The sequence below is a fragment of the Choloepus didactylus genome, chromosome 15 (assembly GCF_015220235.1).
Source record: "Choloepus didactylus isolate mChoDid1 chromosome 15, mChoDid1.pri, whole genome shotgun sequence".
In the NCBI taxonomy this organism is placed as follows: Eukaryota; Metazoa; Chordata; class Mammalia; order Pilosa; family Megalonychidae; genus Choloepus; species Choloepus didactylus.
In genome coordinates this window covers 46,678,360-46,704,119 of record NC_051321.1, presented here as the reverse complement: position 1 = coordinate 46,704,119, position 25,760 = coordinate 46,678,360, and the positions used below count along the sequence as shown (strand labels likewise).

The 25,760-nt window shown below is 36.2% G+C and overlaps 2 protein-coding genes across 3 annotated transcripts in view; one reads left to right on the top strand and one right to left on the bottom strand.

The window, feature by feature from the left end:
* Window positions 1–210: 210 nt before the first annotated feature.
* MINPP1 (multiple inositol-polyphosphate phosphatase 1) overlaps window positions 211–25,760 on the top strand; it is a 49,566-nt gene continuing 24,016 nt past the window's right edge. Inside the window, exons 1-4 of one of the 2 annotated variants that reach the window (XM_037804783.1) lie at window positions 216–1,179; window positions 4,127–4,324; window positions 8,428–8,525; window positions 18,879–19,012. In XM_037804783.1, coding sequence (XP_037660711.1) covers window positions 546–1,179; window positions 4,127–4,324; window positions 8,428–8,525; window positions 18,879–19,012 — 1,064 coding nt within the window. In that variant the 5' untranslated portion in view covers window positions 216–545. Of the gene's footprint in view, window positions 1,180–4,126; window positions 4,325–8,427; window positions 8,526–18,878; window positions 19,013–25,760 lie in introns of both variants that reach the window. The other variant, XM_037804784.1, reaches the window with a different exon arrangement.
* LOC119510465 (caveolin-2) lies at window positions 19,127–21,564 on the bottom strand. The gene has a single exon (XM_037804785.1). The coding sequence runs from the start codon at window positions 21,503–21,505 to the stop codon at window positions 21,017–21,019; it is 489 nt and encodes a 162-aa protein (XP_037660713.1). The 5' UTR covers window positions 21,506–21,564; the 3' UTR covers window positions 19,127–21,016.

The window sequence follows — 25,760 nt, the reverse complement described above, 5'->3', positions numbered from 1 at the left end:
TACTGGAGAACACTCCAGGAATTTGCGTCTTCAACAAGCGCCTCAGGTGGATTTGACGCAGATAGCGCAGGGACATTTTGAAAACCACAGAACGCTACAGCACAGCGATACATGAGTCATTGGTTAAAAGGAATCCTGTTTTGGTTGCCTTGGAGGCTGAGGCTTCAATCACACCCTAGAAAATTTTTAAAACCGGGGGAGTCGTTGAGTCAGTCCCTGAGGCGCCAGTTAGGAGGAAACTCGCCCACACTCGGGGGCCACTCCACATCGGCTCAACTTAAGCCACAGGTTTGAGGGACTCCTCCGGGACAGCCGTGCCGGCTCCACCTGAGCCACAAGTCTAGGACACTCCTCCAGGTCATCCTCCAGCCCCCACGATCCTCCGCCAGCCGCCGGGACCTCCTCAGAGACCGAGCGAGGACAACGCACAACTCAGCTGGGTGGGCACAAGCCGGAAACGTCTTCCCGGCCCGCCCCCTGCCCTCCGGAGCCGGAAATACGGCGCTAGCAGCCGGCCCATCGCCTTCCGCGGTCCACGCCGCATCATGCTCCGCGGCCCCTGCCGCCGCCTCGGGGCCTCCGTAGCGCCCGCCGCGGCCCTGGCTGTGGTGCTGGTGTCGCTGGTGCGCTGCTCGCTGCTGGAGCCGGGAGACCCAGTGGTTTCGGCGCTCAGCCCCTACTTCGGCACCAAGACTCGCTACGAGGATGCCAATCCCGGGCCGACGCCGGACCCTGCGGCACCGCGGCGGGACCCGGAGCTGCTGGAGGGCACTTGCACTCCCGTGCAGCTGGTCGCTCTCATCCGTCACGGCACCCGCTACCCCACGGCCAAACAAATTCGCAAACTGCGACAGCTACACGGGCTGCTGCAGGCCCGCGGGCCGAGTGGTAACAGCGGCAGCGCTGCCAGCGGACGCGACCTGAGTGCGGCGCTGGCAGATTGGCCGCTGTGGTACGCGGACTGGATGGACGGGCAGCTGGTGGAGAAGGGGCGGCAGGACATGCGACAGCTCGCGCTGCGTCTGGCCTCGCTCTTCCCTTCCCTCTTCAGCCGCGAGAACTACGGTCGCCTGCGGCTTGTCACCAGCTCCAAGCACCGCTGCGTTGATAGTGGCGCCGCTTTTCTGGAGGGGCTTTGGCAGCACTACCACCCGGGACTGCCACCTCCAGATGTCGCAGGTGACGGTCTGGGCTGCTGGGCCCGCGCCCTGCTGCATACCCAAACTCCCTTATTCTCCCCGTTACTGGACGATCGTTCTGGACCCTCTGGTGCCTCCAAACTCAGCCTATCCTCACCTTCTTCTGTCCCCAATCCACTATTCCTCTGGCAGTGTTCTCCCTGGGCATAGGATGTCCACTACTTGGCTATATCCTTTCTCATACATACATTGATTTATTCGTTCATGAGATAGGAATTTAGCACCTTCTATGTGCCGGACACTGTAGTTGACAATGGGGATCCCACCGGAAAGGAGACAGACAAGTCTCTCCCGAAATTTTTTAATCTCCATTTTTAAAATTGAATTGCTCCCTCTGAGCACCAGCCGGTCCTTTTTCTCCTCCTGGCATAGCAGCTGGTTCTACTTTTTTTTTGTTTTGTTTTGATCTAGAACTTTGTTCATCAGGCATTTTTCCTGATACTAGTTGGTTTTTACTTATCAGTTTTTTTCAGATGTTTCTATACTTACACCCTGTTCTAGGGAGCTTTCAAACTTTTTTACTTACTGTCCTGGTTTTTTCTTCTGTTTTGTTCTTGTATATACACTGTAGAGTTTTCATTGTAACTGTGGTCTGTGGTCACAGGCAGTGCCTTACTGAAATCATTTCAGTATTTTGAAAATGACTAAATTATAATTATATAATTATAATTAATTATAATTTTGCAAAATTGAGAGATCATCTACTAGGACTCTTATTTCACACCTAAAGAAGCTGAGCACAAGAATATACCTTATTGATTGTCCTTTGTTAGTTTAAATACTAGCCCACAATTCAGGTCTTCCCTGTTTTCCCTGGATTCCTTTAGAGGATGTTTTCATAGTCACAGATAATAATAGTAGTAATGGTATAGTAGCAGCAGCAAATGTTTAATACCTACATTGTGCAAGGTATTTATTTCATTAACTCTTCACAGCAGCTCTCTGGGATAGACAGTATTTCCTCCCTATCAGGTAGATGATGAAATTGAGACAGAGAAACACTAAATAATTTGCCCAGTCATATAGTTAATTATGGACCCAAGAAGTCTGATTTAGAATTTGGTCTCTTAACCTTCTACTAGATAGCTTTCATTTGTCCTATGACATACTTGATAATAACATAACATTTTTTTGTGCCAGAGAGATGACAAGTGTGGTTTCTTGAGAATTAGTTTTAAGGTCAGAGTTGAGATGAGGAACATTACTTAACTTCAAAGCTCAAGTGAAAAACAAATTACGGGTAGACTGGTTTATCTTTCTCAGGTATCCTCCCTCTTAAGCATGTCAGTCATCTCCAAAGTATTCCTCCATTGATTGTGTCATGTGTTACTGCTTTGAGGTAATTCAGTTGGCTGATTTGTTTTGCTTGTTGAGTTGTTAAGTTGTTCTTTTTAAATTATAGCTACAGTATTTCCATTGACATTGGTGAAGATTCCTCCATAAGCCTGGAAATTAACAGAGTTTTCAAAGCAGAATATACTTTAATACAGCATAGTATATACAACATATACAAAAAAAGGGCTACTGGCCCTGCTGGCATGAATGAATTTTTGCCTTCATATGGCATTGTGAGGATTGGCATTTGCCTTGCAGTACAAAGCCAAGGATTAGAATAGTTCAGGTTAAGGGCATTCTCAACGTTTTCAGTCTTTCTGAAATTAAGCCCTTTGCCCAGCCACTCTATTATTATCTGTAGACAATTGTCTTGCCTTTTGTGTTACATCTGGGCTTTTGAGAGAGGCCACTGAATTAGATTTTTTATTCTTAGAGGAACAGAACAATGCTTTTGTTTCTGTTTAAAGAGCAGCAGTAATTAATTAATGGCAAGGATGAAATATCCAGATCCATTTGGAAAATCATATTTTGGGGCCACAGAAAAAATGAAAAATTTCACTTATTTTCCTAGTGAGGATATTTTCTTTAAAACTTTAATCTATTTAGCAATTAAAGTGGGGTGAATTATCCATTTCAGGGTATTTATAAATGTGTGTATCCATTTTAGAGGACTTATAAATAAATACACATACAACTCCAAAGCAAAATGGTAATTACATTCAATTTTTGCATATTTCGTATACAGAGATGATATACTTATGTTCTATTTATGGTGAATTATTGGAGAAATAATGATTGAGATATGTGTATTTTGAAAATGACTTTGAAAAAACTTACAAGGCTCCCCAGTAGTTGAAATGTGGTTATTGAATGCCTTTAGTAGAAACCTATACCTAACTATGGCCAAATTGGGGAATAGTGTACCTTATTAAATTCTAAATGGAAAATAATCTGGAAGCTTCAGTTAGAAGATAAATCAAATCAGGAGCACCCAGGACAATGTCAGAGTAGGCATAAAACATTAATCTATTTTGTGCTGTTGTCAGTTGTTTTTGTCCAAAGCAGACTACTCTGCACAGGATTGGGAAAATTAGTTGAGAAAATGAAATGCTTTATATTTTGGCTTAGAGTAGAAAAACAGATTTAGTCTGTTGAATTATCTCTCACCTAGTAATTAGAAACTTTGTTAATTTTTAATTTGCTTTTCCAAGTTTTCTTAGCGTGGCAGAAACAATCTCATGTTAACATAGTTCTACACATTTTATAACTTTCCTGTCTAATTATTAAGAAACAGTCATTTCAGTTACCTTTATTTAATTTTGTAGTATTGCTATAATACATTTTATTTAACTTCAATAATCCCGCTTTAGTCTTTTTTACCATATTTTCTTATGAATCACAATAATTACAGAAGAGGAATAGTTTGTTCTATGCCTTTTTGATCAGTATGTGCTTATTTCAGACGTTCGGATGACTAGTCAGCATTCCTTTTTTATACTGGAAACAAAATTTTCAATAATTCTCAATTACCATTTATGTCAGTGCTTTACACCCACAGACACACATACAAATATACATTCTTTTTCTTTCAGAAATGGAGTGTGGACTTCCAAGGATTAATGATAAACTAATGAGGTTCTTTGATCATTGTGAGAAGTTTCTAACTGAAGTAGAAAGGAATGCTACGGCTCTTTACCATGTTGACGCCTTCAAAACTGGACCAGAAATGCAGAACATTTTAAAAAAAGTTGCAGCTACTTTGCAAGTGCCAGTAAGTGATTTAAATGCAGGTAATACACCTATTATCTTTCATTTGAACTTCTCGTTTAAATAAGTTTTGAACTCTGAAAATGAAAAAAATAAGGAAACAAAGTTATTCCTTTCAAAGGCCCACAATTGAATTTACATTGAGAAAATGTATTCCAGGCCAAGGAAATTAGTATACCTCGTACTTATTATTTTTAGATTCATAGTCTTCTTTCAGTTTTATGTAAATTAATGTATATGTTACTTGCTATATCTGGAAAAGTTTTTTTTAGGCTGTGGATATATAACTCCACATGTTATTTATATAATACAAATGATCTTTTCTGAGTTTTCTCTTCATCAGTGATACAAATGGAAAATCATATAAATTCTTTAGCTTTTAGAGAAGTTCAGAAGTTAATGTTTTGAGAGGGTTAAGTTTCAGAAAGTGAAAAGCAAAGTGGTGTAGTTCTTTCTTTCTTTCTTTTTTGAGGCTTTTATACCTAGAGATGCTGAGAAAATGAGAAGTTACGTCAGTCATAAGGTATTGCATTGGATGGCTGACTGTGCCATTTATCATCCAAACTGTGACACTTTTGAGAGTGAAAGGGAGCACCCTAATAACGCTGGGAAAGTAAGTGGGAAACTGGAGCATATGGTCACATAGCAGTGAGAATTAAGAAAAAATATTATTTTTCCCCTGCGTTTAAAGAATTTATAACCCATAGATTACATTTTTACATAAATACATACAAAGATTGTGGATTATATTATATTGGAAATTGATTACTAAAAGCCCAGAAGTAGAAGATGTTAGGAAAAGAAAGTAGATTATAATCTGTCAACTATGGAGCCTGGATGCTTTACAAGGATTAAAACAAAATGAAGATGCTTAGATTAGCATTTGAAATTGAATTTTTTCTCTTTCCCCAAACTGGCTGTACTTTGGGGTCATCTGTGGAGCTTTAAAAATTTTTACTGTTCAGAAATAAGAATAAAAGCCAATCTAACGAACACCATATACTAACAATTTAATTATATCAAATAACATCATGCTTCGGTTATCTGCTTTAAATAAGTCGAGGTCCTTTGGTCCTTCTCCTGAATCTGTTTATGTTTCTGTACATAAATGGGATATTATTTTGCAAATTTTTAGACTTTTAAGAATGGTATCAAACTATTAGGTCTGAAATTTGACTTTTTATTTACCTTCATGTTTTTTATTTATCCAGATTAATGCGTGTAATTCTGGTTCTTTCATTTTAAACTTATGTACAGAATTCCACTGTACAACTATACCACTCTCTTTCCGTTTTCCTGTTAATGGGCATTTAGATTTATTGAAGTTAATTTTTTTAGTCTCTAATTGAATGATCAAGGATCATTTTATGGCTGGTGTAACCAAGAGCAACTTCTTTTTAAGAGGCAATATAAGCATAGTGGTAAAAGCATGGGTTCTGGAATGGGACTGTTTGGATTTGAATTTCAACTCTACTATGCTATTGATTAACTCCATAATCTTGGGCAATTTCTTTAATACTTCTGTGCCACAATTTCCTTCTCTATAAAATGGGTATAAGAACTTTACCTACCTTGTAGGATTGTTACGGGGAACATATGAGATTAATTAATACAAAGCATTTAGCATAGTATCTGGTACATAATAACTGCTCCATAAATACTTTAGATATTTAAATACTTAAAACATTTTTTTTTTTAAATAGAGATGTATGTATTTCTCCCCCATAATAATTTTGGACTAACAATGAATCTGTTTATACATACAGATCTCATTCTTTGAAAGTCTATGCTATTTCATAGGATATATGATTCAATTTATAGGTCAACCACAGTTAAAAACTTATTTAACCTTTATTGAATTTTACTGCTGGATGGAGCTGGAGCTAATACAGCCCAGATTTTTTAAAAAACAGGAAACCATTTTCCTTCTGAGGTTATTTTATCTTAGTTTTTGACTTTTCAAAATGGTACTGCAGGGTACATTCTTGTAGTCTTGTCTTTTGCACTTGTGAGCTTAATGAGATAAATAACTATGGATAGGATTTCTGGATCAATGAGCATATTTATTTACATGTTGACATATACTTTCAAATTGTTCTTTGAAGTTGTAGTAAAAATTTATACCAACAATATATGAGAAGGCTCATTTCCTATATCTCTTCCAAACTGAATTTTATTAGTCATTTTTGATTAATGAAAAATGGTATGTAGCTTTAATTTCCCTTTTTTGATTACTTGTGAAGATTACTAGCCGTTTACATTTCTTTTGAGAATTACCTCTTCATAACTTTGTTCATTTTCTATTGGGCTATTTTCATGTTTTTCTTATCTTTGTATGTTGGCTATATTCATTATATATCCTTTATTAATAATCTTAGCTGAAAGAGGATTAATTCTTTGCATATTATATGTTGCTAACATTTTCTGTTAATCTGTGGCTTATCTTTTAAGTTTGTTTATGATGCCTTTGATTGTACAGAGTTAACATTTTTTATGTAGCCTTATCTGTCTTCACTGTGGCTTCTGAATGCTGTATTTTGCCTAGAAAAATCTCTTCCCCAAGATTATTGTATATTCCATTGTTTTGTATTTTAAAATCTAATCCATCTGAAATATTTTTAAGGTCCCAGAAAACTGATCAGGAAATCAGAACATCATAATAGAGGATCAGAACCATAACTGTCAAGAAAGGTTGTTTGTCTAACCTTATTTTGTACATGGGAAAATTAAGAGAGAACCTAGGGTGACTTGCCCAGGTTAGTGACAGAGCCAGGTCTCATAGCCTCAGTCTTCATCTCATGCTTTTTTTCCCCTGCACTATTATTTCAAAGAGTTACTTGGTGAATTTATTTTTTCAGTCAGTCTCCTTCCAGTTTAAGAATGAAGGTCATTTGGGCAGGTTTTCATAGTTTTAGAACTAGAACTTTGAGTATGAATGAGCCAGTTCCTCATCAAACATACATGGTACTTACAAGCCATTATATTAAGTTAGGTATTGAGATTATAATACCTTACTTTTAAATAAGCAAAGTTTTCAAAGGGCTTTTATGCATATTCCCAATGAAATATTTTTTGTATGACATACTGCCTCAGGGGAATTATTTAAACTCAGAACTAGTGCTTAAAGGCTGTAAGATCAGTTTTTGGTCCCAGTTTCCCTGGGGAAAGTCGAAAGGCAGTGAATTATAGAAAAATCAAAGTAAAGGAGGCAACCCCTGTAGTTGACTTCTTTTCTCTGTAGCATTAAATATCACCCCACTTTCCATTGACTAGAAAGTATTGTTTTCATTTATTACTGACAAAGACTACTTTTATAGCCCAAGTAACTATACCCTTATCCCTGTTCCTCGAAGACTGTTTATCTAAAAGTAAGGTAGTCAGCTTATTCACAGCATAAAAATCCAAATAAATCATTCTGAAACGTAGTGCCCAGTTGAACAGTTAAGTTTGAAGACCTGATGCTGTTACCCATCTTTCTCTCCTTTAGTATCCATTTTTCTTCTTTGTTCCTCTTTCTTGATCCTCTCTTTTGTCTTCCTCCTGACCCTCACTTACTTTGCCCTTTCTTTCCTTACTCTCTCCTCCAGTCATCTCTTCCCTTATCAGCCTTCTTTCTGTATTCTCTTCTCCTTACTATAATAGTAAGTTCAGTAATGTAATTTGTTATTCCTGATTTTCAATTTGGGGGCTAAAACCTTTCATAGCTTTATTTCCCCTCCCCTTCCCTCTAAAATGACAAAATCCAGTTATGTTTTATATAGATAAACCTTGCGATAAAGTTTTTGTTGGGTTTGGTAGACAAATGGTGTTATTAACAAATACATAGTTTTAAAAAGCAGGAAAAAAGTTACTGTTTTATAGAGAGAAAGTTTCTTTGTTTCATTGGACAGAAATATGCATTTCCTCATGTGTTCTTCCTGACAGTTCAGTATCAATCCTTTGGATTGTACAGAGCAAGTCTTAATTCTTTGATAGCCAGTCAGAAACTGAATAGTCTCTTCTCCAAGCTAAATGCATTCAGTTTCTAAAGCTATGCTGTACATGGTATTCTATAGATATTTATTTAGCCTTTGGAAAATTGGAGAAAATAATAACCCAGAAATATTTACCCTTTTTCTCCCTCCAGATTTAATTCAGGTAGCTTTTTTCACCTGTTCATTTGACCTGGCAATTAAAGGTGTTAAATCTCCTTGGTGTGATGTTTTTGACATAGATGATGCAAAGGTAGGTATTTTGCAGTTTCTTTGCTTTTTTTGCATGTTTGGTGTTTTGTTATTTTGTTTGTTTGTTGTGCTTTTTTTGGTAACTCGAAGCAGCTTTTCAGAAAACAAGCAAAGTAGGGAATATTAATTGTCTGTGACAAATTCATAATTTTCCTTAAGTAAAGAGTGATTACTTGTTTAGATAGGTTTCATCTTACTTATAAATTGGGTGCATAAAACTCTGGAAAACATTTTTCCATGATGATTCATTTCTTGATCTACTCCTGTCTAAAACCTATGTAACCCATCATTAAATTTTACTGCTGGCAGGAGCTGTGAAACTAGTATAATACGTATTCTTCTTTCTATGGGAAACCAAAGCTTAGAGAGGACAAGTGATTTTCCAAAGACGTATTTCTTTTATAACAGTGTCCTTGAGAAACTGAGTTCTGTGTTCCACCTGGTGATATCAGTAATTCATCTACAATTTCTGTCTCCCCACTTCAGAGTCCATGTCTTTTTCTTTACTCATATAGCTGTCTTGCAGATTTTTAGACTCCAGAAAGAGAAAGGCAAATGGGACCTCTAGTAACTTTAAAGGAAGCAAATTCTGGTCAATTCTAGGGTGTTAGAGCCAAAGAGATGGGGAAGGAGAGTGTTAATTGTTTTCTTAAGATTGTGGGTAGCAGTGTTGGATAGAATTCTGGTGGATGAAAGTACAATAAGTCTGTATGTTTGGGTCATTCAGGATCTTAGTCATCCCTAGCATGCATGTAAAACCTTCAGTATTCTGTATGAAAATAAATTTATTAATTTCAAAATTTAATGTCAGATTTTGAAAAGAAGTATACTATTTGCCATGGTACCTTGCCTTTAAAAAAAGTAGGCTGTTAAACTGAGAGCTAAGGTACATTTGAAGGTAAACAAATGATTTATTTTGTTACACAGGGATTTAAGTGACCAGCAACCAGATCAAAAATGATATGTGATTTTCTATGATATTGTGCTGAGGTTGGGGTAGGGTTAAGGTGGAAGAAGTGGAAAGAGCCCTCAGTGGATTGTTGCTGTAAGATGCTGAGCACCAGTTCTTAGTAGGTGTATTGTATTTCCCCTTTCTGTACTCCTGAATCACTTCCTGGTGACCTACTCTTTTTTTTGTACTAGCTACCCAGTACCCTGCTCACCTCTTCTAATTGCCATAGCTCATCAGTTCAGTAACTTCCTGGCCTACCCTCCCATGAAGATCCTGTGCTTAGGATGACCATATAATTTATCTTCCATATTGGGAATGGGGTACTGCTAATAATTATGCCAGAACAATTATAAACTGAGACTTATGGTCATCATACACATGTATCAAAATTACCTCACCTCCTTTTTCTCCCTATCCAGATTGCTTTCCTAGGGAAAAAAGTCGATCAACATAATGAAGTGATTTTCACTATTGTATAAATGACTGATAAGTGTTAGCAAAAGGAAAATTTACAATTTAACAGAGGCACTTCTTTGTCCGAGTTACTCTAGTTGGTAAAATATGGTGGGAGGTGGTTCACCTATTTTCTATCTGCCCCTTTCCTATTCTGAGTAACTATATCCATGTGGTCTCTTACTTCTGAAAGCTGACAAGTCCTGGTTTAAGTACAGGATATTTTCCCTGCAGTGAAAATACACATCTCAGGTCATAACTAGCCTCTGCTTATTTATCATCTCGTTACCAATTGTACTTCCCTCCTTTTCCCTTATTTGCGTCCCTCCCCTTTTATTTATTTTACTGTTGGTTTTTGGACATCTTCTCTTTCTCTGCTGGAAAGTAATCTGATAATATTGCAAAAAACCTGAAAGTTAAGATCTGGTTCAAGTTAACACTTATTTTTTCTGTGCCTTGATTTCCACATCTGTTGATTGGAAACACATCATTGATTGGACTAGATTCGGTGACTCAGGAAAACCCCTAGGACTCTAAGATTCTCTATTACTTGCCTTTTCCTTTTCCTTTTCTTTGGCTTTTCTGTCTTTTCTGTTGCTGCTGTAACAAATTACCACAAACGTAGTGGCTTAAAACAACACAAATTTATTATGTTATAGTTCTGGAGGACAGAAATCCAAAATGAGTCTTAAAATCAAATGAGTCTTAAAATCAAGGTCTTGGCAGAGCTGTGTTCTTTCTGGAGGCTTGAGGGACAAACCATTACTTGCCTTTTCCAGCTTCTGAAGGCTGCCTACATCCTTGGCTCATGGCCCCTCACATCACTCCAGCTTCTGCTTTCCATCATCCTTCCTCCTACTCTGGCTCTGACCTTCCTGACTCCCTCTTATAAGGACCCTTGTGATTACATTGGGCACACCTATATAGCCCAGGAAAATCTTTCCATCTCAAGAGCCTTAATTTAATCACATTTTCAGAGTCCCTTTTGTCATGTAAGGTAAAATATTCATAAGTTTCAAATAGTAAGATGTTGACATCTTTTAAGGAGGAATGTATTATTCTGTTTAAAGCATCTTACAATCTTTTCTTTTTTTCGTAGACATCATTACACTTCACCCTTAAAAACTTGGGCATGCATTTGAATAAGAACTTTTTCCTAATAACCACAAAATAATTTATTTTTTTGCATGATATTATCTAATATAAAGTCAGTATCTAAATTTTCACAGTTGTCCAATAAATTCCTTTGTAGCTATTTTTTAAAATTTTAAGATCAATCAAGGATCACTCATTGTATTTATTTGTCTTGTCTTTTAGTCTCCTTTAATCTAGCACTGTGCTCCAACCTTTCTTTTGTTTTTTGGTCCTTATAAGCTATAAGCAGTGCTACTGAGAGACATTCTTTTACATTCTCCCTGGTGTTCCTCTGTGAATATTACTTTATGAGAAATGGAATAAAATGGACCATGGACTATGTGTGTTTTCATGGATTTTGCCAATTTGCCCTTTAGAATGTCTGTACCAATACACATTTCTTCCATTGGTACCCATTTTCCCATATCCTTGGTGCACTTTTAATTATTGTTATTTTTTGACTAGAGAAGAAATAGGATTACAGAAAAGTCATGTAAAAAATACAACGTTCCCATATACCTTCCTATTGTTGACACCTTGCATTAGTGTGGTACCTTTGTAACAATTGATGAAAGAATATTAAAATATTACAGTTAACTGTAGTCCGTAGATTACATTAGGTGTATTTTTTCCAATATAGCAGCCTATTTTTGACACCTTGTAATAGTGTCATACATTTGTTATAATTCATGAAAGAACATTCTTATATTTGTACTATTAACCACAGTCCATCGTCCACAACAGGGTTCACTGTGTTATATACAGTCCCATACTTTATCTTCTTTCTTTCTAGTAACATACATGATTTAAAACTTTCCCTTTCAACCACATACGCAAAAATAATTAAGCATTGTTCATTACACCCACAATAATGTGCTTCCATCACTGCTATCCCTTTCCAAACACTTACAATCAAACTAAATAGAAATTCTGCACAAATTAAGTATCAGCTCCCCATTCTCTACCCCATTCTGTCCTCTGGTAACCTATGTTCTAGATTCTGAGTTTGCTACCTATAATTAGTTCATGTCAGTGGAATCACACAATATTTGTCCTTTTGGGTTTGGCTTCACTCATCGTAATGTCCTCAAGGTTCATACATGTCACATGCATTAGGATGGCATTCCTTATAGCTGAATAATATTCCATCGTATATTTATACCACATTTTGTTTATACGTTCATCATTTCTTGGACACTGGGTTGCTTCTGTATTTTGGCAGTTGTGAATAATGCTGCTATGACTATCAGTATGCAAATGCATGTTTGAATCCCTGCTTTCAGTTATTCTGGGTATATACCTAGTAGCAGGATTGCCGGAGCATATGGCAATTCTATACTTAGCTTCCTGAGGAACTGCCAAACTGTCTTCCACAGCGGCCCCCCATTTTACATTCCCACCAGCAGTGAGTAAGTGTTCCTATTTCTCCACATCCTCTGCAACACTTGCAGTTTTCTGTTTTTTGTTGTTGTTTTTTTAAATAGTGGCACTTCCAGTAGGTGTGAAATGATATCTCACTGTGGCTTTGATTTGCATTTCCCTAATAGCTAGTGATGTTGAGCATCTTTTCATGTGCTCTTTAGCTGTTTGTATTTCCTCTTTGGGAAAATGTCTATTCAAGACTTCTGCCCCTTTTTAAATTGGGTTGTTTGTCTTTTTATTGTTGAATTCTGGATATTAAACCCTTATTGTATATGTGGTTTCTAAATATTTTCTCCCATTGAGTAGACTGCCTTTTTACTTTCTTGACAAAATCCTTTAAAGCACAGAAGTTTTTAATTCTTAGGAGGTCCCATGTATCTATTTCTTCTTCCCTTGCTTGTGTTTTGGGTGTAAAGTCTAAGAAACTATTGCCTACCACAAGCTCTTGAGGATGCTTCCCTGCATTTTCTTCTGGGAGTTTTATGGACCTGGTTCTTATATTTAGGCCTTTGATCCTTTTTTATTTGGTTTTTGTATAAGGTTTGAGATAGGGGTCCTCTGTCCTTCTTATGCACGTGGATATTCAGTTTTCCTAGCACCATTTGTTGAAGAGTCTGTTCTCTCCAGTTGAGTGGACTTGCTAGCCTTATCAAATATCAGTTGGCCATAAATGTAAGTCTATTTCTGAACTCTCAATTTGATTCCATTGGTCAACATAGCTATCTTTATGCCAGTACTGTGCTGTTTTGACTACTTAGGTTTCTAATAAGCTTTAAAGTCAGGAAATGTGAGTCTTCCAACATCATTCTTCTTTTGCATGATGTTTTTGACTATTCAGGGCCCCTTACACTTCCAAATAAATTTGATAATCAGCTTTTCCATTTCTGCAAAGTAGTCTATTGGAATTTTGATTGGTATTGTGTTGAATCTATACATCAATTTGGGTAGAATTGACATTTTAACAACATTTAGTCTTCCAGTCCATGAATACGAAAAGCTCTTCCATTTATTTAGATCTTTGATTTCTTTTAGCAATGATTTTTCAGTACAAATCCTTTACATCCTAGGTTAAATTTATTCCTAGATATTTGATTCTTTTAGTTGCTATTATAAATGGACTTTTTTTTCTTGATTTCCTCCTCAGATTGTTCATTACTAGTGTATAGAAACATTACTGATTTTTTAGTTACATTTTTTATTGTGAAATGTAACGTATATATACATAACAGTGATAACTTCCAAAGTGTGATTTAACAAGTAGTTAGCAGATTTCAAAGAATGTTATGGGTTGCAGTTCCACAGTTTCAGTTATTTCCTTATTGTGAAGTATAACAGATATACAGAAAGGTGATAACTTTCAACATGTAATTTAGCAAATAGTAATATAGGTAATTTCAAAGAATATTATGGGTTACAGTTCCACAATTTCGATTCTTTCCTTATTGTGAAGTATAAGATATATACAGAAAGGTGATATCTTTCAAAGTACAATTTAATGAGTAGATATAGAGCAAATTTCAAAGAATGTTATGGGTTACAGTTCCACCATTTCTGTTATTTCCTTCTAGATATTCTAATACCCTGGCATCTAAAAAAATATGTATTTATATAAAGATTCAGTATTAGTAATCCTTTGTTAAATACCATTTCGTCTGTTGGTACCCCTTCCTTTTGTTTAATCACTTTCTCGATCTTCACGGGTGTCTTTTTCATATTGAAAAGGAGTGTCAACATTATGGGGAAGGGGATTGCCTCTGGGTTTCAGGACTTGTCTGGCATACAAATGCTCTGGTGGATTTAAGTTTCTGAGAGAGAAACTTAGTGAGTGAAACTTTTATAGAATCTCAGATGGGGACCTAGGTATTTCGGGACTACTGTTGGTTTGGGCTTGGCATACAGTGGTGATTTGGGATATCTAGCTGGAGCTTGCACTAGAGTCACCTCCAAGATAGCCTCTTGACTCAATTTGAAATCTCCTAGCTGCTGTAACCTTATTTTGTTACCTTTCTTTTCCCCCTTTTGGTCAAGAAAGCATTTGCAATCCCTTGATGCCAGGGCCATGCTCATTCCTGGAAGTCCTGTCCCATATAGGGGGGAGGTTAATAAATTTATTTGCAGAGTTGGGCTTAGAGAGAGAAAGGCCATGTCTGAATAACAAAAGAGGTTCTCTGGAGGTCCCTTTTAGTCATAATTATCGTAAGGCTTATCCTCCCCTTTACAACCAGAAGTTTCACAAAAGCAAGCCTCAAGATCCAGGGCTTGATTTATTAAGTAGGAGGTTCCTAATTTCACATAGCATATATTCTGTCCAAGATAATCAGTGTCTCACGTTATCTTCACTTAGTTGTACAATCATTATCTCAATTTTAAACAATTATCATAACACAAAACATCCCATAGCTCTTATCAGCTGCTAATTAATCATCCCTAGTATTATGTAGTGCTGGTAAGGTATTTGTATTAAATATAGTCTATAATATATAATGGGTAGTTTTTCCGGATGCCACTCTGTTGTTAACTCTTTGTAGCAGTGTCATACCTTAGAAGTATATCATGCAAACACTTACTTATATTTGTAGTGCTACTCTGTGGGTCACATGCCTTTAAAAAACCACTTTTGGTCATGGTCGCCTTCAGTGTGGCACTGATACTAATCACATTAATGAACAATCATCACCCCATATCTTTAAGTTCACCCTCATTATCACATTTGTAAATATTAGGTTATTCCCCATTCACTAGTTTCACTCTATCTCTAGGTCCCCTATATTGTATATTTTAAGATACTGATTTCACATTGTTCAGGAAGTTCACGTTAGTGGTAACATACAATATCTCTCCTTTTGTGACTGGCTTATTTCAGTCAGCATTTATGCCTTCAGGGTTCATCCATGTTGTCAAAGGTTTCAGGATCTCATTCCTTCTTACTGCTGCATAGTATTACATCATATGTATATGTACCGCATTTTGTTTATCCACTTATCTGTTGAAGGACATTTGGATTGTTTCCATCTCTTGGCAATTGTGAACAATGCTACTATGAACTCTGTGTGCAAATCTCTCTTTATGTCACTGCTTTCAGATCTTCTGGATGTATATTGAGAAGTGAAATTCCCAGATTATAGGGTAACTCAATATCCAGTTTTCTGAGGAACTGCCAAACTGTGCCATTATACTTTCCTACCAGCAATGAATAGGAGTTCCGATTTCTCTGCATCCTCTCCAGCATTTGTAGTTTCCTGATTGTTTAATGTCAGCCATTCTTATTGATGTGAGATGATATCCCATTGTGCTTTTGATTTGCATTTCTCTAATAGCTAGTGACGATGAACATTTTTTCATGTGTTTTTTAGCCATTTGTATTTCCTCTTCAGAAAACTGTCTTTTCATATCTTTTGCCCATTTTATAATTGGACTGTTTGTACTCTTGTCATTGAGTTGTAGGATTTGTTTATATATGCAGGATATCAGTCTCTTTTCAGATATATAGTTTCCAAATATTTTCTCCTATTGCATTGGCTGCCTCTTCACCTTTTTTGACAAATTTCCTTTGAGGTACAGAAGCTTTTGATTTTGAGCAGTTCCCATTTATATGTTTTTTCTTTTGTTGCTTGTGCTTTGGGTGTAAGGTCTAAGAGCTACCTCCTAATACTAGGTCTTAAAGGTCTTAAAGATATTTCCCTACATTATCTTCTAGGAGTTTTATGGTACTGTCTCTTATATTGAGGTCTTTGATCCACTTTGAGTTAATTTTTGTATAGGGTGTGAGGTGTAGGGGTCCTCTTTCATTCTTTTGGATATGAATATCCAGTTCTCCCAGCCACATTTGTTGAAGACACTGTTCTCTCCCATTTCAGTGGATTTGGGGGCCTTGTCAGAAATCAGTCGACCATAGATCTGGGTGTCTATTTCCAAACTCTCAATTTTATTCCATTGATAATAGGTCTATCTTTGTGCCAATACCATGCTGTTTTGACTACTGTGGTTTTATAGTAGGCTTCAAAGTCAGGAAGTGTAAGACCTTCCCACTTTGTTCTTCTTTTTTAGAATGTTTTTAGCAATTTGAGGCCCCTTTCTCTTCCCTTCCAAATAAATTTGGTAACTACTTTTCCAGGTTTGCAAAGTATGTTTTTAGAATTTTGATTGGAATTGCATTGAATCTGTAGCTCATTTTGAGTAGAATTGACACCTTAAATGTTTAGCTGTCCTATCCATGAACATGGACTATCTTTCCATCCATTTAGGTCCCCTTTGATTTCTTTTAGTAAAGTTATATAATTTCCTGTGTAAAGGTCTTTAACATCCTTGGCTAAGTTTATTCCTAGGTACTTAATTTTTTTAGCTGCTGTTGAGAATGGAATCTTTTTCTTGAGTGTCTCTTCAGTTAGGTCATTTCTAGGGTATAGGAACATTACTGACTTTTGCACATTAATCTTATATCCCGCCACTGTGCTGAATTTATTAGCTTAAGTAGCTCTGCTATTGACTTCTTAGGATCTTCCAAATATATGATCATGTCATCTGCAAATAATGACAGTTCTACTTCTTCCTTTCAAATTTGGATGCCTTTTATTTCTTTGTCCTGCTGGATTGCTCTGGCTAGGATGTCTAGCAAAATGTTAAAGAATAGAGGTGACAGTGGGCACCCATGTCTTGTTCCTGATCTTAGAGGGAAGGCTTTCAGCCTCTCCGTTGAGTACTGTGCTAGCTGGATGTTTTTCATATATGCACTTTATCATATTGAGGAAGTTTCCTTCAATTCCTACCTTTTGAAGTGTTTTTATCATACAAGGATGCTGAATTTTGTTGAATGCTTTTTCTGCATCTATTAAGATGATCACTTGATTTTTCCCTTTCGATTTGTTAATGTGCTGTATTACATTGATTGATTTTCTTATGTTGAACCATCCTTGCATGCCAGGTGTTAACCCCACTTGTTCATGGTGTATGATTCTTTTAATGTGTCTTTGGATTCAATTTGCAAGCACTTTGTTGAGAATTTTTGCATCTGTATTCATTAGGGACATTGGCCTGTAGTTTTCCTTTCTTGTAGTATCTTTATCTGGCCTTGGTATTGGGGTGATGTTGGCTTCATAGAATGAGTTAGGTAGTTAGCTTCATAAAATGAATTAGGTAGTGTTCCTTTTTCTTCAATTTTTTTTTGAAAGTGTTTGAGCAGGAATGGTGTCAGTTCATTTTAGAAAGTTTGGTAGAATTCACCTGTGAAGCCATCTGGTCCTGGAATTTTCTTTGTTGGGAAGTTTTTGATGACTGATTCAATTTCTTTACTTGTAATTGGTCTGCTGAGGTCTTCTATTTCTTTCTTTTTATTTCTATGGAGTCAGTAGTAATGTCCCCTTTCTCATTTCTGATTTTATTCATTTGCATCTTCTCTCTTTTTTTCTCAGTTTAGCTAAGGGTTTGTCCATTTTATTGGCCTCAAAGAACCAACTTTGGTTTTGTTGATTCTCTATTGTTTTTTAATTCTCAATTTCATTTATTTCTGCTCTGATCTTTTTTATGTCTTTCCTTCTGTTTGCTGTTCTTTTTCTGATTCTTCTAGGTGTGCAGTTAGGTCTTTCCCCATTCATGGGGAAATGTCTCTCTCTGTCCTTAGCAGCCAGCCAGGGTCTGGGCCCCATGGTGGCCTGCCTCGAGAGTGGGGAATGGATGCTGGAAGCCACCACGGAGTATCTCATAGTTCTTTATGCAGTTTCTCAGCCTCTTCTTCCTGCTCTTCCCTGGATGCTGTACACTGCTTCCCTGGTCTTCAGAGCCCCAGAACAGTTGTTTCAGGCTGTTCCTGCCTGTCTACTAGCTGTTCTGGAGGAGAAGTGAGTCCTGGAGCTACTGTGCTATCTTCCCCGAAGTTCTTCCTTGATGCTCTTTTATTGTTACTTTTGCCAAACTGCTACATGAACCAAAGTCAATCGTTTTTTATTTGGCTTCTGTATTCCTAAAATTTTTTAGGTTTCCTGATCCACTGTTGGCATCTTTCTTACGCTATAATGGATATTCTTTTATTTTTCTTTCTTCTATATAAATATATATCTTTGTTCTCATCTTAATGTAAGTTTAGAAGAAAGAGGAGGTTAGCACATGTCCTCTATCTTAAACTGTTACAGATGCTGAATTACTGCTGTAAATACACCAACCTCTTGCATGCCAGCCTTTATGTACACATGATTCGACATAAATCTCTATACATCATGGACCTATGGGGTCAACTTTAAAATGCTTGAAATGCAAATGTAAAATTTGTGAATGCTAAGATCATACTATACTTTCTGCAGAATAGTAATTAAACAGTGTAACCTTTTTGAAAGCATTGTTATATCAGGGAATTTGTTACATTAATGAAAATGTAAAATGATTTTTGAAATTTTTTTTTAGGTATTGGAGTATTTAAATGATCTGAAACAATACTGGAAAAGAGGATATGGCTATACTATTAACAGTAGATCTAGCTGCACTCTGTTTCAGGATATCTTTCAGCACTTGGACAAAGCAATTGAACAGAAACAAAGGTAAAATCTTTAAAAATGTGAAGTGTATTTTGAATGCCCCCAATTAAGCTTCTAGCAAATGGTTTATAATGGGTGATTTTTTTTTTTTTTTTTTTTTTTTTTTTTTTTAAATTAAAAGGTGTTTTAATATGACTATATGTGTATATTTAGACTTTAAAACAAATAGCCATAGCTGTTTGAAAGGATAGTTCATGATTGATTAAAATTGATTTCTGATTAATTAAATAATTTTGGCCCATCAACATATCCAAACATTCTTACAAAACATTTTAAATACAAGGTGTAACTGTAAAGTCATGCGACTGACTGACTTTTTAACACAATAGAATCTAAATAGCCAAATGAATGGTTGTTCTTTAAGATAAAGATCCTGAGAGTGTTTTCCAAGGATGCTGCAATGGCCTAAGGCAGTTTTGAAATTTCTCTTTTGTATCTACCTTCAAGAGCATATGAGTGTCACACTAGAATCATTCACTAGCTTTGTTCCCCAGTAGTATTCCAGTTCAATCATCGTATATATTCACCAGTTCTGGCAATTTGGACAGTAAATTACTCTTCATTCAATGAAGATCTGTCACTGATGAGAATATTCAAATGAATGTTAATTCAGGTTCTGACAGTAAATCTGAAATCTGTGTATTTGCATACTTTTAAGATGTGTAAATTGTAGTAAATTTGTTTAAAAACCGCTCTCATCATAGACATTTTTGGTACACACTTATCATTTTGCTGTATTTTTAAAAGAACAGTGGGATTTTTAAAACAGTGACTCGTAACACTGAAAAAGGACCCCATAGCTTAAAAATGATAGAATAATTGTATACTGTGCTACAAAACACATATAACACAACATCTTCAAACTTTATAGCTGTTAGTTTTTAATTTATACATATAGTTCAGTAGCATGCATCCAAAAAGAAACAAACTCTCCTATAAGCCTTTCTACATGAATCACAGTAGTGTAAATTGTACTTTAAGTGCCAGAAGTAGTTTTTCTTATAAAATATTATTAAATAGCACCAACATTACTTGAAAATAAAGTGAAACATTAATAGGAATACCAGAATACAGGTTTAATTTTTAACTAAAAGAGAGAAAGCATCTCCTTGACAAAGTATTAATTAGATATGGATTATTTTAAGATTACGGCGAGATACAAATCTGTCATAAAACATTTTGGGATTTTGCTTGGAAAAGTTAGAAAGGAAAGGATTGTATATCAGTCTTTTACATTCTATTTCAAAATAAGATATATATGTTTACATAATCAAGACAGTGCAATCTCACCAATGACATTTCTTATGGGAGATACATTTACTCATTCTATATATTAGTTCAACAAGAAAACATATAATTACAAGTGCTTTAAAGCAATCTGATTAGAGCAACATTTACATTAAGTACAAAATATACAGCAAAATGAACATTTTGTTAAATAGGCCTGTAGGTTAACAATATCTTATTTAAAGGAACATGTTTTCATGAATCTATTTTCATTTATTGTTTTATTATATTCAATAGCTACTCTCCCCACTGTGTGCTTCTATTACTGCTTTTTCCAGGATATTTATATATTCTATCTCTAAATATCCATCAAAATTTATCTGTAAAGTTAATTTAAAAATACTACTCTCCAAGTAAAAAAATAAGAAATATCATGTTTTAACAGTTGTACACAAAACCATTGTAGGGTTTTGAAAGAAATGTTCATTGATCATAAATTCATCATTATAAAATTTATACTTCTGTACTAAAGCAAAAATTGCCTTTAAAATTAAGTGTTGCCAACCTACTTGTTATAAAGTTAGATATGAAACCCTTGGCTATTAATTATAAAAGATTATTTGAAAAGATCCGCCAATAAAAATGTCTAAACATGGTTGCCCATCTGAATAGTTTTCTTAATTAGAACAATTGGGAAATGAACGGAACAGTAGTGCTTCTATGTTACAATAACAAAGAAGTATTACAGTTTCCAAATCTCCAGACCTGGTGTGGAAGTGTTCAGTCGTGGCTCAGCTGCAGGCTGACGGAAGAGAAGATGCGTCCTGCGCTTGTACACAATGGGCCAATGGCAACATCTGTCATACTCTTCCATATTGTCTGCACTGAAGGCAGGACCATTAGGCAGGTCTTTACAAAAGGCATTAGAATCCAGATGTGCAGACAGCTGAGGGTGGCAAACAGGATTCCCGCAGCGAAGGCCAGGGGAATCGCCAGGAACACCGTCAGGAACTTGTACATCAGGTATTTGCTGATTTCAAACAGCGCATGGCTGCAGATCCACACCTTGTCTAAGGAGTGCGTAGAGACCGGCTCCGCGATCACATCCTCGAAACCTAGCTGGAGATGCGAGTTGAGCCGGTGAGGATCCCGGTCCATACCCAAGTCGGCGACCTTCTCGGGGTCGCCGTAGTCGATGCCGCTATGGCGGCTGTACACGTCGTCGTCCACGAAGAGCTGGACGTCCGCCTTCTCGGTCTCCAGCCCCATCACGGCGCTGGGTGCGCGGCGCGGCTCCCCCTGCCCTTTGCGCCCCGCCCCGCCAAGCCCGCGAGACCCCGGCGGCCGCCGCTTCCCGCTGCCGACTCCCTATAATGGGTGATTTTTAATAATTTCTTCCTTGTTTTTTAAAAAATGTATTATTCAATAACTAGAAAAGAATTATATAACATGTATGTAAGTTATAAAGTATATGAATGCTGCTCAGCCTAAGAACTAGAACATTACTAATAACTTGCATTTCTTTGTGTTCCTCACGTATTCCATTTCCTGCCTTCTCTTGCCTCCTCCTGCCTCCTCCACACCTTGTCTCCTGTAACTTCTGTCCAGATTTTTGTTTTTACCATTCTCTTGCTTCTTTGAAAGTCATGAATATATGTGTGCTCCAACAAGGCCTTTAGTTTGGCTTGGAATTATATTGCTTGCTTTTTTCTGGGACTTGGTCTTTTCACCCTCAACTGTATGTTTATAATATTCATCATGTTGTTACACATAGATATAGTTAATCCATTTTCACTAGTACAATGTTCAATAATGTGAATATACCACAGTTTTTGCCTTCTGCTCTTGTTAGTGGGTATATGGGTAGTTTCTACTTTTTGCTCTTATAAATAGTGTAATTATGAATTCTTATACATAGTTCTGGTATGAATGCAATTTTCTATAAATGAATTTCTCATTAAAAAGTCTATGTTAACATTCATACTTTTAACCTTTTGATAGAACCTTAGCTTCCATTTTATTTGATAAATATGCTTCTATGAAGGCTTATACATTTAGAACTGTAGACACAAATCATGCTGTAAAGATTGAGACAGAAGACTGGAAATGGTACATTTTATTGTGTTTCCCAAGCTAAGTTACAGATGTAGAAATTTTTTTATGGATATGTCGCTGGTTTATGGAATTTTTTTGAGTTTGCTGGGGGTTAGAGAAGAAACACCAGACTAAGTATTTAGTTTCTTCTGCCGTAAACTTTTGTGGGAATTTCAGTCAAGAAAAGTACCTTCTTTGAGAAAGGAGTTCACTTTTCCTGCTAGTTTTATAAATGGTTTATAGTCATTAGGATAAGACAATGGATCTTCATCCAATTGTTCATTGAGATTGTTCGTTATTTGTCCCATTGTTGAACAGAAGGTATAGTAAAGTTAAAATTGTGGCAGGAAGATTCTAAAATAACTTTTGCAAGATTTGTTATTATAATTTGATTCCAGATTTAAAGCTTAATTAAGTTTATCATTGGTGTTTAAAAGTAAGTATTTTTATACACTGGTAACTATAAAAACTATAAAATACTAAGAGAGAAATTTAAAATGACCAACATAAATGGAGAGATATACCATCTTTATGGATTGGAAGGCCCAAATTGATCTATAGATTGAATGCAATTCCTATCAAATTCCCAATAGATTTCCTTGTAGAAATTGACAAACTAATTCTAAAGTGTATAGGGAAATGTAAAGGACTTAGAAGAGCAAAAACAATTTTGAAAAAGAACTAAAGGTCTTTTACTTCATGACTTCAAAACTTAACTATAAAGTGGTAGTTAAAATAAATCAATGAAATAGAATAGAGTCAAGAAATAAACTTACATCTGCATGATCAATTGACTTGTGGAAAAGATGTCAGGATAATACATTGGGGAAAAGGGTAGCCTTTTCAACAAATGCTGCTGGAAGAATTAGATATCCATACGTAAAAAAATGACATCTAAGGGAGTTAATGCAAATGAGTCTGTTAGGTTTCTGTTTGGGGAGATGGGAAAAATTTCATAATGGAAGATGGCGAATTTTTGTAATGGAAGATACTGTGAATGTCATTAATCCCACTGAATGGTATAGTTGGGAGTGGTTGAAATGGGAAAATTTATGTTGTATATATGTTCCCACAACTGAAAAAAAAAAAAGGGAAAGAAAGAAAGACCAATTAAAGAGACATTGACCATTAAATGGAATAGTGATCCTGGATGGGATCTAGCAAAGGAGAAGAAAAGGCTCAAAGTGACATTATTGGGACATATGAAAAAATTGGAGTATAGACTTGTAAGCTTTGTATCAATGTAAAATTGCGTAAACTTAATAACTGCACTTAAGGTAGATTCATAAGTGAATATTCTTGTTTTTAGGAAATGTACTTGGCAGTTTTAAGTTTTCGAGGAGCATAAACATACAGTCTATACTCAAGTGTTCAGGAAATGGATTGATAGAAAGATGGATAGATAGAATGATATAGGATATGATATGATATGATATGTTAAAATTGGCTGATCTGAGTATCTGGGGGGAGGTATGTTAGAGTTCTCCAATTGGGGTTTGTATTATTTTTGTAACTGTCATGTAAGTTTGAAAGTATTTCAAGATAAAATGTTTTTAAAAATGACACCTAGACCCTTATTTCACGCTATGTATAAAAATAGATTATCTAAATGTAAAATGTGAATCTATAAAATGTCTAGAAATAAATATAGGATCAACAATTTAAATATAAGAGCTGAAACTATAAAGCTCTCAGAAGAAAACATAGGGATAAACCTTCATGACCTTGAATTAGACAAAGGTTTCTTAGATGTAATTTTACAAAAAGCATGATCTGTAAAAAAATTGATAAAATGGACTTCATCAAAATTAAAAACTTTTGCTTCAAAGGATGTTGTTAAGAAAATGAAAGACAAACCATAGACTTGGAAGAAAATGTTTGCAAAATATATATATATATGATTAAAGATTTGTCCAGAATATTTAAAGAACGTACAAATGACTAGTAAGGAGGCAAATAACTCAAGTTTTAGAAAGGGCAAAAGATTCCAACAGACATTCACCAAAGAAGATATATGGAAGGTGTGCCAGTATGAATGTATTGTGTCCCCCAGAAAAAGCCATATTCTTTGATGCAATCTTGTGGGGCAGACATATTAGTGGGGATTAAGTTGGAACGTTTGGATTAGGTTGTTTCCATGGAGATATGCCCCACCCAACTGTAGGTGATAACTCTGATGAGATAATTTCCATGGAGGCATGGCCCCACCCATTCAGGATGGGCCTTGATCAGTGGAGCCATATAAATGAGCTGACAAACACAAGGAACTCAGTGCAGCTGTGAGTGACATTTTGAAGACGAGCTACAGCCAAGAGGGATGCTTTGAAGAAAGCACAGGAACCGCAGATGAGAGAGTTTAAAGACGGCTGCTGAAAGCAGACTCTTGTTCTGGAGAAGCTGAGAGAGGACAAATACCCCAAGTGCAACTAAGAGTGACATTTTTGATAATCTGCAGCCTAGAGAGGAAGGTCCTGCTCCAGAACTTTGGAGCAGATGCCAGCCATGTGCCTTGCTAGCTAACAGAGGTTTTCCGGACACCATTGGCCATCCTCCAATGAAGGTACCCAATTGCTGATGTGTTACCTTTATGGTACACTTTATGGCCTTAAGACTAACTTACGACTAACTTTGTAACCAAATAAACCCCCTTTTATAAAAGCCAATCCATTTCTGGTGTTTTGCATTCTGGCAGCACTAGCAAACTTGAACAGAAGGCAAGTAGGTACATGAAAAGATGCCAACCATCATTTAGCCATTAGGGTAATGCAAATTAAAACCATAATGGAATGGCACCAATACGTCCCTTAAATTGGCTAAAATTAAAAAAATACTCACTATCCTAAATGTTGGCAAGATATGGAGAAACGAAACTTCATACATTGCTGGTGGGAGTGTAAAATGGTACACTTTGGAAAACAGTTTGATGGTTTTTTCGGAAGTTAAACATATACATGTATGTTTATACATATATTTGTACATATATACAGATATAACCATTTCTTTTTCTTGCCTAATTGTTCTGGCTAGGACTTCCAATATAATGTTGAATAACAGTGTGTGATAGTGGACATCCTTGTCTTGTTCCTGATCTTAGGGGGAAACCTTTCAGACTTTCACCATTGAGTATGATATTTGCTGTGGGTTTTTCATATGTGCCTTTTATCATGTTAAGGACATTTCCTTCTATTCCTAGTTTTCTTCTATTTCCTAGTTTATCAAGAAGAGGTGCTGGATTTTGTCAAATGCTTTTTCTGCCTCAGTCGAAATGATCATTTTTTTTTTTCGTTTGTTTTATTAATGTGGTTGTATTACCTTAATTGATTTTCTTATGTTAAACTGACCTTGCATACCTGGGATAAATCCCATTTAATGATGGTGAATAATTCTTTTAAGGTGCTATTGGATTCGGTTTGGTAGTATTTTGTTGAGG

Bases quoted from the DNA above. Each gene is read 5' to 3' on its own strand.
- LOC119510465 (XM_037804785.1), bottom strand. From the start codon at position 21,505: ATGGGGCTGGAGACCGAGAAGGCGGACGTCCAGCTCTTCGTGGACGAC.